This window comes from Marmota monax, unplaced genomic scaffold (genome assembly GCF_021218885.2).
Source record: "Marmota monax isolate L192 unplaced genomic scaffold, Marmota_monax_Labrador192_F-V1.1 WCK01_AAM20220418_F8-fsc00215, whole genome shotgun sequence".
Classification (NCBI taxonomy): Eukaryota; Metazoa; Chordata; class Mammalia; order Rodentia; family Sciuridae; genus Marmota; species Marmota monax.
In genome coordinates, this window is record NW_026695214.1 from 1,242,676 (window position 1) to 1,260,538 (window position 17,863).

Below are 17,863 nucleotides of genomic sequence, written 5' to 3' on the forward strand. Positions count from 1 at the left end.
AATCTGAAAGTTGTTTTCAGTGTGGACCTTCTATTTTTATTTACATAATCTGGCAACTCAATCCCAGAGGTCTCTCATCTAGTGAGTGGTAGGCTGGGAACCATCCCCCTTCCCTTCCACACAGACCTTGCCACCCGTGATGATGGTGGCAGAGCACTCCCATCTGAGCTTTCCAACACCCAGCTTTGCTGCAGGACTGCTCCTCCCCCAAGCAGAGCATCAGGGGCCACATGGCCTGCCCCTTCCATCCTCATGGTGGTCCTGCGGAGTCATATAACACCCCGCTTCAGAGTGGGAGGCACCCAGGCAAATGTAGCAGGGTCATTTGCCCTAGGTCCACGTGAAGAACCTGATCAGCCCCTTTTCCTTTATCATAGTAAAATACCTACAGTCGATGATACAGCAAAGAGGCTCATTTTGGCCCAGAGTTAGGGAGGGGGACATCCCAAAAGCATGGTGCACCTCTTGGGAGGCCCCCTTGGCTGCATGGATCATGTTTGGAATGCCTGTGTGTCTCTGTGTGGTCTCTCTCCCTCCCCTTGAAAAGGGCTCAATCTTAGGGGCTCCAACCTAATGACCTAATCTTCTAATCACTTCCCAAAGGACTCATCATTAAACACTATGGTCAGCTTAAGTTTCTACTCTCTTGATATAATTACCCTAAGACTTTGAGGCTCAAAATCCTGCATGAGGGCTGGGGCTGGGGCTCAGTGGGAGAGCACTTGCCTAGCACATGTGAAGCACTAGGTTTGATCCTCAGCACCACATAAAAATAAATAAATAAAATAAAGGTATTGTGCAAAAAAAAATATCCTGCATGAGTTTGGGGAGGACAAACCACATTCGAAACATAGCAGGAACAGAACTGGGTCTGAAGTTGAGCCTCTTAAGTCTGCACTGTCTTGTTCTGAGCTACTATGTTGTCTGTCACTTTAGTTTCTTAAGTCTGTTTTGTTTGTTTGCTTGTGGCTCCAGGAATCTAACCCAGGGTCCTGTGAATGCTTGACAAGAGCTCTACCACTGAGCACACCCTAACCAACATCATCATTGTAGAACAGGGTCAGAAAGACGGGAATTTGAATGCTCACTGGGAGCTGCCTTCACTGAGCACTGGCTATATTCTAGGCACTAGAGGATGATTTGATGTGCAGTAAAATGAGTTTCCCCTTCAGAGCCAGATTACATGCATAATTGTCAGCTTAATAACAATCTGAGAGTCTCCAAAGATAATGGCATTTGTTTGGGAATTGCAGCACATTGCAGAAGGAAGGCATATGCCACAGTAACTTGTGGACATATTAAAGGTTGAAGCAAGGGGAATTTTTATAAGCAGAAAAGGGAGAACTTTACATGAGCTACTTGGATACAGAGTGCCCTGGTCAGAGACCTGAGGTGAGAGTTGGAGGAGGTGCCATTGTGAGCAAGTGTTCTGTCCAGAGCATCTTAGGATGTTAAAGATAAACTTGGTTCTGGGATTCTGTGCATTTGGGCAAGGCTTGCAATGCATGGGGTATGTGTACAGCAAGAGGAAACTTCTTGTGGGCTTTAGAAAGTCCTCTAGAAAGTACTTACCTCAGTACTTCGCTGGCCACGGCCTTGAAGAGTTCTCGGTAACTTACTGGCTCTCATTCTGTCTGAGTCTGACAAGAATTACTTCATCTGGGTGTCAGCAGCATTCACACATTTTTTCCACCTTTTGCTTAGAGAGAAGAGACCCTCTCCAAGTCCCAGGCCCTGAAGTCCATGATCCTGTCTCTGCCAAGCGCTCTCCACAAATCAGCTGGTTGATTTTCTAGGGGGAGGCCCTGCTGACACCTAGAAGACTTGGGGAGGTGACATCTTCTGCCTGAGGGCCCCAGCTGCTGAGTGAGTGTAGAGTTCCAGCTCAGGCCACCTGCTCCTCAGCCCTCTTCCCAGGAGCTCTGCCTGCTCTGCACAAAATGCCACGTCAGCGTCGTGGCTGCGTCAAAGACAAGGAGACCTCAGATGACAGAGGTGAGAGCCTGGGGAAGTGGGCAGGCCTGGGAAGGGCTTCCAAGGCATGCTGAGCCCGCCTGGCCTCCAAGCCAGTCTTCCCTCTGGCTTCCCCTGGGGGTGGAAAGGGTCAGAGGCTCTCCTAGGTGGAACCCCAAGGCATTCCGGTCATAGGGATGAGTCCTGGTACTTCCTTTGGGGTGTGTCTTGGGGTGTGTCTGAGGTCATCAGGACCCTCACTGTGGCCTAGTGGCCCTGCCTGAGCTAGACTCACATCCTGCTGTCTGGCCAGGGGTTGCAGGGCAGCAGGTTGGAGATGCTGGAAGCCAACTAGAGGAGATGGGGTGCAGAGGTCAGGCAGGAGGTGACCTGGGCTCAGTCCCGTGAGTCTTGCTGGTGGGTTGGCCCACAAAGAGGGCCGCTGAGCTCGCTGTGATGCAGATTCATACAAAGTTCAAAAACAGCCCAGACAGGTCAATCACCTGTGTGCCTTTGATCCACTGTTCCCTCATGGTTGTGTCTCACTTGATGGCAACACATCAAACACAAGAAGTCAGTATGAGAAGGGTGTGTGCAAGATCGCTGTCGTTTTATCACATTTACAGCATGATGTAACCGTTATCGCTACCAGAGAGAACTGTTTCTTCAGCACAAAGTTCTCCCTATCCCATCAAAGCCTCCCCGACCCGTGCCCACCTGACTCCCTGTCCTGTCAGAGCCACGCCCACCCTGCCTACCTGACTCCCTGCCTGTCAGAGCCACGCCCACTCCTGTCCACCTGACTCCCTGTCCTGTAGAGCCACGCCCACCCTGCCTACCTGACTCCCTGCCTGTCAGAGCCACGCCCACTCCTGTCCACCTGACTCCCTGTCCTGTAGAGCCACGCCCACCCTGCCTACCTGACTCCCTGCCTGTCAGAGCCACGCCCACTCCTGTCCACCTGACTCCCTGTCCTGTCAGAGCCACGCCCACCCTGCCTACCTGACTCCCTGTCCTGTCAGAGCCACGCCCACTCCTGTCCACCTGACTCCCTGCCTGTCAGAGCCACGCCCACCCTGCCCACCTGACTCCCTGCCTGTCAGAGCCACGCCCACTCCTGTCCACCTGACTCCCTGTCCTGTCAGAGCCACGCCCACCCTGCCTACCTGACTCCCTGCCTGTCAGAGCCACGCCCACTCCTGTCCACCTGACTCCCTGTCCTGTCAGAGCCACGCCCACCCTGCCTACCTGACTCCCTGTCCTGTCAGAGCCACGCCCACTCCTGTCCACCTGACTCCCTGTCCTGTCAGAGCCATGCCCACCCTGCCCACCTGACTCCCTGTCCTGTCAGAGCCACGCCCACCCTGCCTACCTGACTCCCTGCCTGTCAGAGCCACGCCCACTCCTGTCCACCTGACTCCCTGCCTGTCAGAGCCACGCCCACTCCTGTCCACCTGACTCCCTGTCCTGTCAGAGCCACGCCCACCCTGCCTACCTGACTCCCTGCCTGTCAGAGCCACGCCCACTCCTGTCCACCTGACTCCCTGTCCTGTCAGAGCCACGCCCACCCTGCCTACCTGACTCCCTGCCTGTCAGAGCCACGCCCACTCCTGTCCACCTGACTCCCTGTCCTGTCATAGCCACGCCCACCCCTACCCACCTGAGCTCCCTGTCCAGTCATAGCCACGCCCACTCTGCCCACCTGACTCCCTGTCCTGTCAGAGCCATGCCCACCCTGCCCACCTGACTCCCTGTCCTGTCAGAGCCACGCCCACCCTGCCTACCTGACTCCCTGCCTGTCAGAGCCACGCCCACTCCTGTCCACCTGACTCCCTGTCCTGTCAGAGCCACGCCCACCCTGCCCACCTGACTCCCTGCCTGTCAGAGCCACGCCCACTCCTGTCCACCTGACTCCCTGTCCTGTAGAGCCACGCCCACCCTGCCCACCTGACTCCCTGCCTGTCAGAGCCACGCCCACTCCTGTCCACCTGACTCCCTGTCCTGTAGAGCCACGCCCACCCTGCCCACCTGACTCCCTGCCTGTCAGAGCCACGCCCACTCCTGTCCACCTGACTCCCTGTCCTGTCATAGCCACGCCCACCCCTACCCACCTGAGCTCCCTGTCCAGTCATAGCCACGCCCACTCTGCCCACCTGACTCCCTGTCAGAGCCACACCCACCCCTACCCACCTGACTTCCTGTCCTGTCAGAGCCACACCCACCCTGCCCACCTGAGCTCCCTGTCTAACCCTAACCCTAACCCACCCCTGCCCACCATCAATTACTCCTCTGTTCTCCCTCTGAATTTCGTCATTTAAAGAATGTTCAATGGGAGCTTTTCAGTCTGCGACCTTTTGAGGTCTTACTTTTTTTTTTTTTTTGCTCTGCACAGTGTGCTTGAGACCTGTCTTAGCTCTGTTGCACATAAACACTTCATTCATTCCTCTTTATTGCTGGCTAGTAGTGTTCAAAACAAAACTGCAAGTCTGACATGGTGGCACACTCCTGTAATCTCAGCTATTCAGGAGGCAGAGGCAGGAGGATCAAGGTCGAGGCCAGCCTCAGCAACTTAATGAGACCTGTCCCAAAATAAAAAATGAAAAGGACTAGGAGGTGACTCAGTGGTAAAGCACCCCTGGGGTCAATCCCTAGTACCAGAAAAAAACAAATTTTTTTTCCAACAGATTTCAGTGGCTCTTATTGGCCAATTAGAATTGGGTAGCATCTCATGTAAAGACTCAGGTTCTCTGATGAAGGGAGCAGTGGAAAACCACTTTACAGGCTGAAAAGGTGAAGAAGCAGAAAGGGAACAAAGTAAACCACTTTGTTCTTTTCAAAGCTGCTTTACTTTCGGGAAAGCAGAGAGATTTCCTTGTCAATCTGGTTGGGTAAGGGGCCCCTCTGGTGAGCTGCTGCTAATGTCCTGGTGTGGGGAAAGCGGCTTGTTTGGAAGTTGGGCTTGATTTCAACACATCCGGCGTGAGTGCCTCGGTTCTGTTTGGTTGGGTCTGTTGGACCTCCACGGAAGCTTAGTCCACACACCTGGTTCCCAGGAAGCGTTCCCCACGGCCAGTGGACCCCAGTGGGCTTCCTTTCGAGGCTGCTGGAGTGGGCTCAGGTTCTCCCTGCTGGGGGTGAAGGTGCGCATCTCTAGGCTGCCGTGTGGACACTTTCATCTCTCTGGGATGATCCCCAGGATGGTGACCCATCATTGGTCGCTTAGCCAAAGGAGGGTCACGTGGCATGTTGCCGTGCTACAGAACCTGAGACTGATTTCGCGAAGATGTTCGGAAGATTGTCACTTCCTCTGGGCCAGAAAGGATGCTCCTGGGTGGCTGCCCCTCCACCTGCCCCTCCCAGGCAGAGGTGCCATAAAACACAGAGATCTTCATAACTGACCCATTATGCCACCCCGGTGGCCCGGGTGCCTTTCCCCAGTCGCCCTCTGACTCCATCACCCACATCTCCCTCAGGCTCACAGGATCCAGGCCCTGGAGCCTTTCTTGGCCTTAAATCACCCGACTCAAGCCTTTGCACATGCTGTCCCCACTCTAGAATGGGAGATGGAGAAACTCAGGGGAGTGAGGAGGCACAGGGAAGTGAGATTCCAGGAGGTGAGGAGATTGTGGGAGGTGAGGAGATTCCAGGAGGTGGGAAGAGTCTTGGAGGTGGGGAGGGTGAACTCCTCCCCGATCCAACTCAGGGAGGCGGGGTATTTCTAGCTTTGTGGTCCTGAGGGCCAAGATCAAGGCCAAACTAACCCAGTTTGATTTCTGCTCTGGAAACCCTGTGCTAAGAACAATGTGTATGATTTAATCTGGGAACTAAATTTTCTTTTAACATTTTCAATCTCATGTTTTGATTGGAAAGTGTAAACAGATGTGTAGAGGTCTCTATCTCAGTGGGCATCTGGTTGCACAGGTCTCTGTGTGTCTCAACTCCTTGGAATGATGCCCCTGAGAGGTGTCCGCTTCCCTGTATGTAAATCTTACCTAAACTCAGGCGAATGAATCATGAACTCTCCCTAAGGACACGCCTCTAAAAATGCTTAGGAGGAAATGAACTGCAGCCTGTGACCTGCTATGGACTGCACTAGACTCTAAGATGGATTGACAGAGGGCAGAGGAGACCTGACCACGTGAACGGCAGAATCTTAGTGGTGCAGTCAGGGGCATGGGGTTTCCTGGGCATTTCCTCCTTCCCGTCTGCCTTGCAGAGTCAAATGTTGTGATGAGGAGGGAAAAGATTGCACATGTGTTGACTTCACCGTCAAGGTCAAGAGTAACCCGGCCTCTGCTTCCTCACTCCCCAGAGGCAGTACCGTCCAGTTCCTGCAGGAAGCTCTGGGCACACACAAACAACTACACATGTGTGTCTGTTATCACATATTTATGAACAATTTTTTTTCATACGTGTGGCAGTTTAGCATGCATACCATTAGGGGCCTTGTTTTTGGTTTCTTTTGCTAGAGTTGCTATGAAAGGTATGCACCCAAGCACAGAACCTGGTCCATCCGCCTTGGCTCCTGTCACTGCTCTCATTGCTAAGGTTTTATGGGTGAGTTTTCCAGCCCTCAGATGCCAGGCTGGCCTCATGACTCTCCCCCTCCTCCTCCAGCCCTGCCTCCGAAGAGTCCGAGTCCTACCTCAAGCAAGCTTTCCAAAAGGAAGGGAAGACTGCTGGCCACATCTCTACCAGCCTGGAGCAAGGTGAGCTGATTGTTTCCTCAACGGCCAGAGGCCAGCTCTATTTGGAGAGGGCAGATATGTTTCTTGCCGTCTCTGCCCAGCTGAGACCCTGCTCTAGCTTGGTGGGCACTGCACCCAGAGGAGGGTGGTTTTCCTCTCTTCCCTGCCTCCGGTTTCCTAATTCCTGTCTCTGGTCAAATGCTACCTATCAGGCGGGGGACATAGCTCCGTGGTGGAGCCCTAGTCCAGTTTGGGTGACACCCTGGGTACATTCCCATCACTGCAGAACAAATCGGTCACTTAGTCCATCGCTCTCTACCCCTTATCATGCTTCAGTTCTTCAGAGGAAGGTTGCCACCTGACAGTGTGCTGTTATGTGTCCATCCGCTGCTGCCCCACTACTCTGGGGAGGACAGGAATGTCATCTGTTGTTCACTGACAGAGCCCTGGCCTGGGAACGGCCGGGCTGCAGAGTGGGCGGAGTGCACGGGGCAGCAGTGTGAATGCAGGGAGGGAAAGAGGATCAGCGGGTGGAGGCCGGCAGCTGCCCCCTCCTTTCTACACTCTTTTTTTTAAAAAAAAATTTTTAATATTTATTTTTAGTTTTCGGTGGACACAACATCTTTACTCCATTTTTTTATGTGGTGCTGAGGATCGAACCCAGCACCCCCAGCGCCCCGCGCACGCCAGGCGAGTGCGCTACCACTTGAGCCACATCCCCAGCCCCTACACCCTTGATCTTTCCTTGTAGACTCCTGTCTGCCACCCATTTTGGGTGAAGCAGATCCTGTCCCTTCTCCTGGCATTCCTCTAGCCAATCAGAGCATACTATGCCCAGGACCACCGTGACTGGCTGAGCGCCAGGCATGTGACTCAGTCTTGGCCAAGGAGAATTGGCTCTGGGACTTGTGAGGGACTCCAGGATTGCCAAACAGGTGGAAATGCTACACTGATGGCCCTTATGGTGAATGAGAGGCTGGAAAGGAGATCCAGAGAGGCAGCCTCTCTTGTCACACCAGCACTACCTTCAGAAGCATCCCAAAGGACAGAAATGACTTTCCTGTTAGTGCCAGCAACACTCCTCCCACACAAACACAGAGAAAATATATGTGCATATTATGGAAATAATTTAAAACTCACAAGAAAAGTGCAACACTAGTAAGCGCACCTGGTTTCACCATCTGTTAATGTTTCTCCTATTGGCTTCGTCCTCTGCACTCTCTATCATGATACGCATATTACCTTCAGAACCATTGAGCACAGAGTGCACACAGCACCTGCCCCAAACACTTCTGTGTCTCCTAAGAGTCTTCTCCTACATAACCCCAGTACTGTTATAACCTTCATACGTTTAACATTGGTACAATGCTTTTAATCAAAACTGCTCTCAACATCCCTGTCTTGAAAATGTGCTAAATGCCATCCACTTTTGCATCCTCTCTTCTCCACTGCAGGATTATTTCTGTGGCAGTGTTGCAATTAGTGGTCATGAAGAAATCTCCTTTAGTCTAGAAAACCTTGTTGGCCATTTTTTGCCTCTGATGACACTGATATTTTTGAAGACTATAGAGTCACTGCTGCATTTGGGTCTGGGGGTGCATTTTTCTTTGAACTAGATTGATCTTATGCATTTGTGCCCAGAATACAGGCAGGCACAGGTAATGCTGTGCCTGCTTAGAGCCTCACATCCGGGTCTGCATGTGGCCTGTCAGTCATCGATGGTGGCTGCTCATTTTGATCCTGGTCAAGATAGTTTTCTATTTTCTCCACTGAATACTTTCCCGTTTTCCTCATTACAACTAATAGGCAATCAGTGAAGAGGCACCTTTAGATCAAGCCATAACCTAGGGGTAGGAAATATTCTGATTGGCCCATTGTGAATCACATGCCCACCATTTAACCAAGCAATAACGGGGGATGCCGGACCCTCATGGGCCCACCCTGGGCCATGTGCATGTCCCTGAAGTGGAAGGGGGTGGGTGTCTTTGCCTGTCCCACAAACCAAGAAAGGGAAGCATGGAGGAAGGCTGTGGCTCTCGCCTGGAAGCACCTTCCCTCCAGGGCCTTTTGGCAACGTGTGGACCTGTTTCGGTTGCCACACTTGAGGGGACATGCTACTGGCATCTAATGGGTGGAGGCCAGGGGTGCACCCACAGTGCTCAGTCAGAATGAACTGGCCCCAGTGGCCATGGAGCCATGGCTGAGGAACCCAGGGCTAGCGAAGGATGGTTCTGCAGAGGGAGAGGCACAGAGTAGAGACCCAAGTCTCCCATCCACTGATGCCCCCCCCAGTTAGGACCCAGCCCAGCGAAACCATGAGCCTAGACTCTCACCTTGGCCACTATCCACTGTGTGGTCTTGGGTTATTTCCTGAACTCCTCTGTGCCTCTCAGCTCCCTCATCTGTCAATGGGCTGGTCACAGTAGCCCATCACAGAGTTATTACAGGATAGAGAATGGATTGTGCAGTTCTTAGAATATGCCTATCATGTAAGTGTTTGCAGGTAAATGATGGGAAATTTTCCAGTTTTGGAAAATTGATCCTCTTTGAGCCCCATTTCTGATCACAATGAGTGTAGCGAGTTGTGGAAGTGTTCCTGTCTCTGTTTGTTCTTGCAAGTGGAGAAATAACAAAAGTAGCTGAGGACTCGTGAGCATGCGTGTCACAATAACCCCTGAGGAGAGTACAGACAGAAACCAATAGACCTGCCTACCGTTTACCAAGTGGTGGCACTGAGGCAGACGCTTTATCTTGGAAAAGAAGTGGGCATATTTTTACAACAACGGATAGTTTCAACAGCTCAGCTAAGGCGACAGCGTTAACTGGCAGCTAGCGAGTGTCCGGAACTTATCAAGGGACAAATGTTGTTGGGGCTCTTCCCTTACTGTCTAATCCCCCAGAGGCAGTACTGTTAGCTCTTCTTCCCATCCTGCAGATGTGGAAACAAGGCACAGGAAGCCGCCTGTCCAGGGGTCCCAGCAGGATGTGGCCCGCTGCCCCGCGGCGCTGACCTCCCTGCCTCTCCAGCCTCCTCCTGTCTTGAGCTCTCTGCCTGCTCCACCCTTCACCTCCTTCAGGGCCCACTGCTCTGCTCTGCCTCGCGGACGCCTCTGTCCCTGGAGACTCAGCTCGGCTGTCATCTTCTCTTTCAAGCCTTTTCAGAGTTCCCCAAAACGCGTGCACAGGTGTCCTCTGTGCTCGTGGGCATGCACCGCTCCTCCAGCACCAGCCACACTGCATCCAGGTGTCCCTGGGCTCTGCCCATCTCTCTGCTCCCTGCCCTGAACCGTGAGCCCAGGAAGGACACAGGTTTGGCTGCCGTCTTCTGAATTCAGGAGCTACATGGGTAGAATGAGTTGCTCTCCACTCAGGGATGGTCCCTGTGTGAACATCCAGGGTGGGGGGGGGGCAGTGACCACTGCATGGGGCTCACCACCGTGCTCCTTTGATCCTGTTTCTCTCCCTAGGAGGTCGAGGGGGCTCACCCCGTGTCAGTTCACATTCTGCCCCAAGTAAGTGGGGATATGGGAAAGCAAGGACAGCTTTGGTCCTTCTAAAGGCAAAGATGGATCTGTCACTTCTGCTTACACCCATTGGCTAGAATGTAGTCACAAGACCCTGTGGGATGCTGGGAAACGTAGTCTTTGGGCAGCCATGCATTCACCTATAACTTTTATTTTTAGAGCAAAATCGTAGGCATGTTGTGTCCACCACAGCTCTAGTCTGTTAGGTTAACTTATCCCCAGCACCTGGCAATGGTGAATACATGAGTAAACTGATCTCCAAGTCTGCATCAATCTCCCACTGCCTAGGATCACCCACATTTAAACAATACTTAGAATAATAGCAAGCACTGACCATGATACCCGTGCTTATCCACTCAATCCTCACAGTAACCCAGGAGGAGAGGTACTGTTGTTATCCCTGTGGAAGCACAGAGAGCTTGCATCACTTGCCGAAGGTCACACAGCTAATTAAGTGGCCAAACCAGGAGTGAAACCCAGGAAGTCTGGCTCCTGAGTCTGCTCCTAACCATCCTTGGTATCTACATCACCGATGGGGAAACTGGGAGTTTTCCAGATGGCCAAATGATGACAGGCAGGAGTCTTCCAGGCATTGATGTTCCATAGCATGCATGCACTCACCTCCCAACCCCACAAGAACACTGGGAACATACCGCAGCAGTTGTCTCTTGACATGGCAGTGCTGCACAACAAAGAACAGAAATTCAGGAATACCTACCAGAAGGGGTTGTTTAGGAGGCTCCTTCCTAGGAGCAGGCTGTGCACTCTGGGTGTCAGCTGGTCTAAGCTGGCTCTCCAAGGGCCTGGGGGACTTAGTGTGGCTCTACACATCTGGCCAGCTCCAACAGGCTGACCTGGGCATGTTCTTTCTCCTGGTAGCAGTAGAGGGGCAGTAAGAGTATTGCCAGTTACCAAAGTTTTTTTCAAGTTTCTGCATATATCACCCTTTACCAACATCCCACTGGCCAAAGCGAGTGCCATGGACGGGGTTAGGGTGAGGAACAGGAGCCTGCTCACTGCCTACGGCCATGCAGGATTTGGCACACCTTTGCACATGCTCTCTGAGGCCAGGGGAGGGACCAGTCCCTGGGTGAAGAGCCGCAGGGCTTTGGTGTTACAGGAACCAGTGGTCTTCAAGGATATAGCCCTGTACTTCACCCAGAGTGAGTGGAAGCTGCTGAAGCCTGCGCAGAAGGCCCTGTACAAGGATGTGATGCTGGAGAACTACAGCAATTTGGCCTCCCTGGGTAAGGACGGCCTCCCCGCGCCCTCTCAAGGGCTCTGAGCTTTACAGAAGGCCCGGGCATGGCTCTGGCTTCCTCCTTTCCCGGCCCAGCTCGTGGTGGCACTGAGCTGCGGCCAGCCGGGTGCTCGCGTCTAACGCGCGGGCTGCAGGGAGGGCGAGTGTTGGCTTCTCTGTGATTGGAGCCGGCTGGAGTCACGTGACCGCAGCGGAGCCAATCCGAGTGGGCGGACGTCTCCCGCGGCTCTGCCCCGGAGCCCGCGCTCGAGGGATCCCGCCGAGGTCCCAGCGCTGGGTGGGGGCGCGGGGAGCCCCCTCTGCCCGCGTGGGCCTTCTGGCCAGCACTGGCGTGGGCGAGGCCTTCTGGGAAGCCTGAACCTTCTTTCTTGTGTGTAGTGGGGTGTCATTTCTTCAAGCCGACATTGATCACCAGGCTGGAGCAGGGCATCGATCCGTCCCTGGAGGACAGACCGGCCCCCGGAGGCCCCCCGCGGGAGGAGGACGAGGGAGGCGCTGCCAGCGCGGCCTCGGCAGGTGAGCCGGGGGACAGGGGGACTGGGTGGCCCCGCGGCCGGCCCGACTGGCCTTTGGCGGGCTCTCTGCTCCCGCGAGAGCTCTCCTCCGTTGGGTCTCCGTTACTGCTTCAACCAGAACCTTGAAAAGAGGTCGGTGGCATTTTCTGTTGGTGGGTTTGTACGTGACCTTCGTCTTTTCAAATGTCACCGGTTCCCAACCCTCTGTGGACTTAGAAAAGCACAGCACTATTATTACCCACCATGGTCTGACCTCAGGGTGTGTAGATTTTTTTCACTAACTCGTTTGTTCCATTGTCCCAGATGTGAAGCAGATAAAACCAAAAGTCGTATATAACACACAACATGATTATTTAATGTATTATGTAGCACAATTATATTCTAAAATATAATTATTTAAAATATAATAATGTTAATATAATCACTATTTAATGAGCATCACTTATTGTTATTTGTGAGTCTTAGGGATAAGACTCACAAATAACAATAAGTGATGCTCATCAAATAGTGATCCTCTTTCACACTCCTGCTTCTGCTTCCCTAGTTCCAAGTCCTGGTTATTTATCAGCTACCCAGTAAGTCTTGAACTTTCTAAACCAGCTTCCAGTGATACATCCCCTCATGATGACTTAAAGGAGAAGTATGAGTATTGACAAGAATGTGATGTTGGGCTTTGTTGTCTGTTAGAACCAAGCAAGCCTGGGCAACTTGTAAGCAAGGTCAATCCATTTCTCCTACTTCTGAAGCCTGTATGTCCAGGTCGAGGGTGCCAGCATGAGAGAGCCTCCCTCAGGGGGCAGGCTGCCAGCCTCTTGAGGTGTCCTCACATGGTGGATGGAGCCAGAGAGGTCTCTGGCTTCTTGTCAGAGCAAAAACACCATTCACAAGGGGTCCATCCTAATGACCTAAATTATCTCATAGGGGCTCAGGGCCTGGTACCTTCACTTTAGAGATGGGGATCTCAAAATGTGCATTTTGGCAAGACATAGGCATTCACTCAGTAACAGCACAGAGCGCAGGATGCCCTAGGCCGCTGGTGGCAGTCCACGTGGGCGGAGCAGGGGGAAGACCATTAAGCAGCACACACAAACCTTCTCAGCCCCTGACCACTCTTCCTGGGTAGACCCCAGCAGACATGCAACTGTGTTCACCAGGAGGTGTGCTGTGGTGTTCACATCAGCTCTGTTCAGAATGACCCCAAAGTGGGGTCTACCCAAGCATGTTTCAGCATATTACACAATGAAATACTGTAAGCAGTGCAAGTGCATGGTTTACACTGACAGGAGACAGTACTGATGAATGTCACAAAGGAAACATGGAGTGCAGAAATACAGACGCTAAAGGTACATACCACGGTTATCTTCACAAGGTATGTGAGAACAGGCAGTGCAGACACGTGTGGTTAGTGTGAGGGGAGCGGTGGGAGGGCTGCTGGGCTGCTGTGAGCCTCACCTTGGCGCTGTGAACAGGAGTGTGCTCACTCTTGAGCACTAATCAAATGGAGCACTTTTTATCTGTGTATGAACTTTGTATATGTGTTACATGCTCCAATAAAGCACTTTAAAATCAAAACAGCAACATAAAACGGATGTTTGCATCCTGAATCTCTTTCAGGCAAGAAGACACGGCGTAAATCAAAGACAAAACCGAAGCCAGACAGTTCAAAGACTCTGCTACAGGAGAAGGCAGAGAAAACCATCCAAAGGGCTATCGCCCAGAGTGCTAGGGCAGAAAGGGCCTCAAAAAGGGCCTTGAAAAGGGCCTCTGAAGAGGCCTCTGAAAGGGCTCCCAAAAGGGCCCCGGAAAGGGCCTCAGAAAGCGAGGACAGGCCATCTCCAAGTAACCAGAAAGCTGGCCCCAGCCCAGACACAAGAGCAGGCAAGAAAGTCTCTGCTGCTGAGAAGGAGCATGAGCCCGTGGCCCCAAAGGAACCTTCGAGTCAAAAACCAGGAACCTCAGCACCAGAGAACGTGTCCCCTGCTGAGAAAGAGCATGAACCCGGGGCCCCGAAGGAACCTTCGAATCAAAAGCCATCAACCTCAGCACCAGAGAACGTCTCCGCTGCTGAGAAGGAGCATGAGCCTGTGGCCCCGAAGGAACCTTCCAGTCAAAAGCCATCAACCACGGCACCAGAGAACGTGTCCCCTGCTGAGAAAGAGCATGAACCCGGGGCCCCGAAGGAACCTTCGAGTCAAAAGCCATCAACCATGGCACCAGAGAACGTCTCCGCTGCTGAGAAGGAGCATGAGCCCGTGGCCCCGAAGGAACCTTCGAGTCAAAAACCAGGAACCTCAGCACCAGAGAGCGTCTCCGCTGCTGAGAAAGAGCATGAGCCTGGGACCCCGAAGGAACCTTCGAGTCAAAAGCCATCAACCTCAGCACCAGAGAATGTCTCCGCTGCTGAGAAAGAGCATGAGCCCGTGGCCCCAAAGGAACCTTCGAATCAAAAGCCATCAACCACGGCACCAGAGAACGTGTCCCCTGCTGAGAAAGAGCATGAACCCGGGGCCCCGAAGGAACCTTCCAGTCAAAAACCAGGAACCTCAGCACCAAAGAAAACCCGTCAAGGAAAGAAGACCCCGGAAAAAGGCACTGGTAAGAAAACACAGAGTGCCACGGGCTCCAAGAAAAAGCCTCAGAGCCCCCGAAAGGGTAAGAATCACTTTAAATGTAAGGAATGTGGAAAAACCTTCAACCAGACCCTCCACCTGGTGGAGCATGAGCGAATCCACACGGGAGAGAAACCACATAAGTGTGACGTGTGTGGGAAGTCCTTCAGACACAGCTGGTACTTTTTCACCCACCGCCGCATCCACACGGGGGAGAGGCCCTACAAGTGTAAGGAGTGCGGCAAGGCCTTCAACAGCAGCTCCACCCTCAGCAGCCACTTCAGGATCCACACCGGGGAGACGCCCTTCAAGTGCAATGAGTGTGGGAAGACCTTCAAGCAGAGCACGAAGCTCACTCGCCACCGCAGGATCCACACCGGGGAGAAGCCCTACAAGTGCGAGGAGTGTAAGAAGTGCTTTGGCCGCAGCTCGTCCCTGACCGAGCACAAGAGGATCCACACGGGAGAGAAGCCCTACTGCTGCCGCGAGTGTGGGAAGACCTTCAGGGTCAACTCACACCTCGTGGAGCACCGCCGGCTCCACCAAGCGGAGAAGCCGCACAAGTGTGAAGAGTGTGGAAAGCACTTCCGGAACCGTGCTCACCTGACAGAGCACAAGCAGATCCACGTGCCGGGAGCCCGCGAGGACTGTCCCGAGTGTGGGAAAGCCTTCCCCAGCAAGGCAGCCCTCCTCAAGCACCAGAAAAGCCACGGGGAGGACTCCTTGCACCGGTGCCAGGGCTGTGGAAAGGCCTTCCGGTGTAAGTCGAGCATCATACGGCACCAGCGGCTGCACGCGGGGCAGAAGCCGTTCGTGTGCACCGAGTGTGGGAAAGGCTTCACTGATAGGACCACCCTGAATAACCACCGCAGAATCCACGCCGCAGACAGGCCGGACCCCTGCGCACAGTGTGGGAGGTCCTTCAGGCACCTGGCCACCTTGACGCTCCACCTGAAAATGCATGCTAGGAAGGGAAAGTAAGGCCTCCTGGCCCAGAAAGAGCCCTTGTCCAGAACTACCCCAGAGCCACCAGCAAGGTCAGACCAGGGAGACTGTTCTAGTGGACACTGCCTGGTTTCCATCTGACTTTACTTCAGTGGTTCCCCACGGACGGTTCCTCTTCCCACAACATTTGTGCGGTATCAGGAGATATTTCTGATTGTCCCTACTGGGAGGTGCTACTGGCAACTGGAACCTGTGGATAGAGGCCGAGTATACAGAAAAATAATCCTACAACATGACAGACAGGCTTCCTCACCTTCCAACGATAAAGAACACCCTGCCCATCTCAAGCAAAAGCCCTGTGAGTAACTGAGTGTGAGAGGGCATTCTGGTAGGTTCCTGTGCTGTCCAACACAATAACCACTAATGTACACACCTACATTTAGAGGAATCAACATGGAATAAATTCTAAATGCAATCTCTTCAGTGCACTAACCACCCATCAGTGTCAGTGGTCAGTGGCTACTGCATGGACCTTGGAGATGAACAACATCCTCAGCATCGTGGGAGGTTCTCCTCAGCACTGATCAAGATCTCAGTTGTCAGAAATCTCACATGGGATGCTCCCGCGGAAGTAAGAAAATGGGTGACACTTAATTTGTGTTTTCCTTATAGTCAAATGTAGGGTTTTATAAATGGCTTTAGGAGAGTGTCTGGGGCCCATGAAGCTCTGGGCACTATTCAGATCTTGAGCTGGCTGGTTCTCCACCCATGGGACACCTCCCTGTGGCCAGGAAAGAATGGTCAGCAGATGGTTGACAGTGTTGATCATAAAGGCCAGCCTTTGGGGGGCCCATTCTGTCCAGCACAGTGCTGAGCTCTTTATCTCAATTGTCATAGCCAATTCCTACCTGCATCCTATGAAACAGGAACTATTATGGTCCCCGGTGTTTAAGAGAGGAAACCAAAGCTTTTGAGAGCTTTTGCTTTTAAAAAAAATTATTCCAATTTTGTACATAAACCAAAGTTTTTGCTACTTTTATATTGTACTCTTTCAAATTGACACAGTTTGAATTTTTACTAAGTATGCCTTTTAAAAAAAAAAAGTGAGCTGGGATGTAGCTCAGTGGTAGAGCACTCGTCTAGCATGTGCAAGGCCCTGTGTTTGATCTCCAGCACCACGGGGGGTGGGGGGAGGTATATGTGTTTGCATTCCTGTGTAGATGCCTCCCAGGGCAGAAAGCAGCTTGGATCTGGGCTGGCGGGACCTGACACAGGGAATACATCTGAGGGTGGACTGGGTGGGTGCAGCCCACACGGGCAGGTGTCCCGTGCACCGCCACACGCTCATCAGCAAATTGTGTGCAGTTTCTTCCCTGCTCGGGAAGGCAGCATCCAGCTGCTGGGACAGAGACCAGATGGCCCACATAGCAGGATATATGTACTCTTTGCTCCTCGATAGAAAGTCTTAGCTGACCACCTCCTGAAGGTCTGAAGTGAAACAGGGAGGATGTGGTTGACTGTGCAGCAGAGGCTGGAGTCTCATGCTGGTGACCATCAGTGTAGAAGGCACTGGGCACATACCCACTGCCCGCCTCCTAGATGAGTCTCTGTGTGCCTGTGGCCGTGCGTGTGTGCACCTTTGATGATGTGTCATGAAGACCACTTTGTTCTGCGTGACTGTGGCTGTGGGACACCTTTGATGACAAGGGTCATGACACCACTTTTTAAGTGCAGCACTGGTCCTTCTCACCTAATGATGTCAGTGGCAACCTTCTAGGTCAATTTCATTAGCCACTGTGGGGTGCTACCACAGCAGGAAAAGCCACCGTGGTGGCCAGGCAGCATGGGATGGCTTCGAGCTCTGCCACTTCTTCCTTTTTCAGGCCCTCAGAGTGGCTTGCTGGGGGACAGTGGAAAGTCCTGGGATGCGGAGCCTGTGGCTTTGCACCTGTTCCAGAGCAGCCTGTGGAGTGGGCAGCCAGAGTCCAGCGGTAATAGCCTTCTCCAGAACAGTTGCCTTCCACCCCTTCTTGACCCTCAGAGGGTGTGTGGAGAGGCAATGTGGAGGACCCCCAAGGACTTCGGTGAGAGCCATTTCTGGCTCTGTGTACATTTTCCAGGATCCTCTCGGTTGCAAATAATATTAACCCAATTCACAGTAGCTGAAGTGAAACCAACGCAACTAAAGGAAATCATGGACATGTGCACCTGGGGGCAGGTGCCTTGCTTGGAGGACCTTTGGCAGACCTGAGACCTGAGAACCATGCAGACAAGACTCCTTCCATCTCCCATTTCTGCAAGTCTTCTTCAGACCTTCTTTTGACGGAAACCTTCTCTAGAGCCGCAAGCTGCCTCAGTTCTCGACTTA

The 17,863-nt window shown here is 52.8% G+C and overlaps 1 protein-coding gene across 1 annotated transcript; it reads left to right on the forward strand.

Annotated features, from left to right (window-relative positions):
• Positions 1–1,940: 1,940 nt before the first annotated feature.
• Positions 1,941–16,192, forward strand: LOC124084143 (zinc finger protein ZFP2-like). The gene is made up of 5 exons (XM_046431121.2): positions 1,941–1,995; positions 6,571–6,662; positions 11,286–11,412; positions 11,805–11,942; positions 13,556–16,192. Exons 1-5 carry the CDS (start codon positions 1,941–1,943, stop codon positions 15,529–15,531), a joined length of 2,388 nt encoding a protein of 795 aa, XP_046287077.1. The 3' UTR covers positions 15,532–16,192.
• The last annotated feature ends 1,671 nt before the right edge of the window (positions 16,193–17,863 follow it).

Coding starts and splice junctions, on each gene's coding strand:
- LOC124084143 (XM_046431121.2), top strand. CDS start 1,941: ATGCCACGTCAGCGTCGTGGCTGCGTCAAAGACAAGGAGACCTCAGAT. Junction 1,996..6,570: donor GGAGACCTCAGATGACAGAG/GTGAGAGCCTGG, acceptor CTCCTCCTCCAG/CCCTGCCTCCGAAGAGTCCG. Junction 11,413..11,804: donor CAGCAATTTGGCCTCCCTGG/GTAAGGACGGCC, acceptor TCTTGTGTGTAG/TGGGGTGTCATTTCTTCAAG.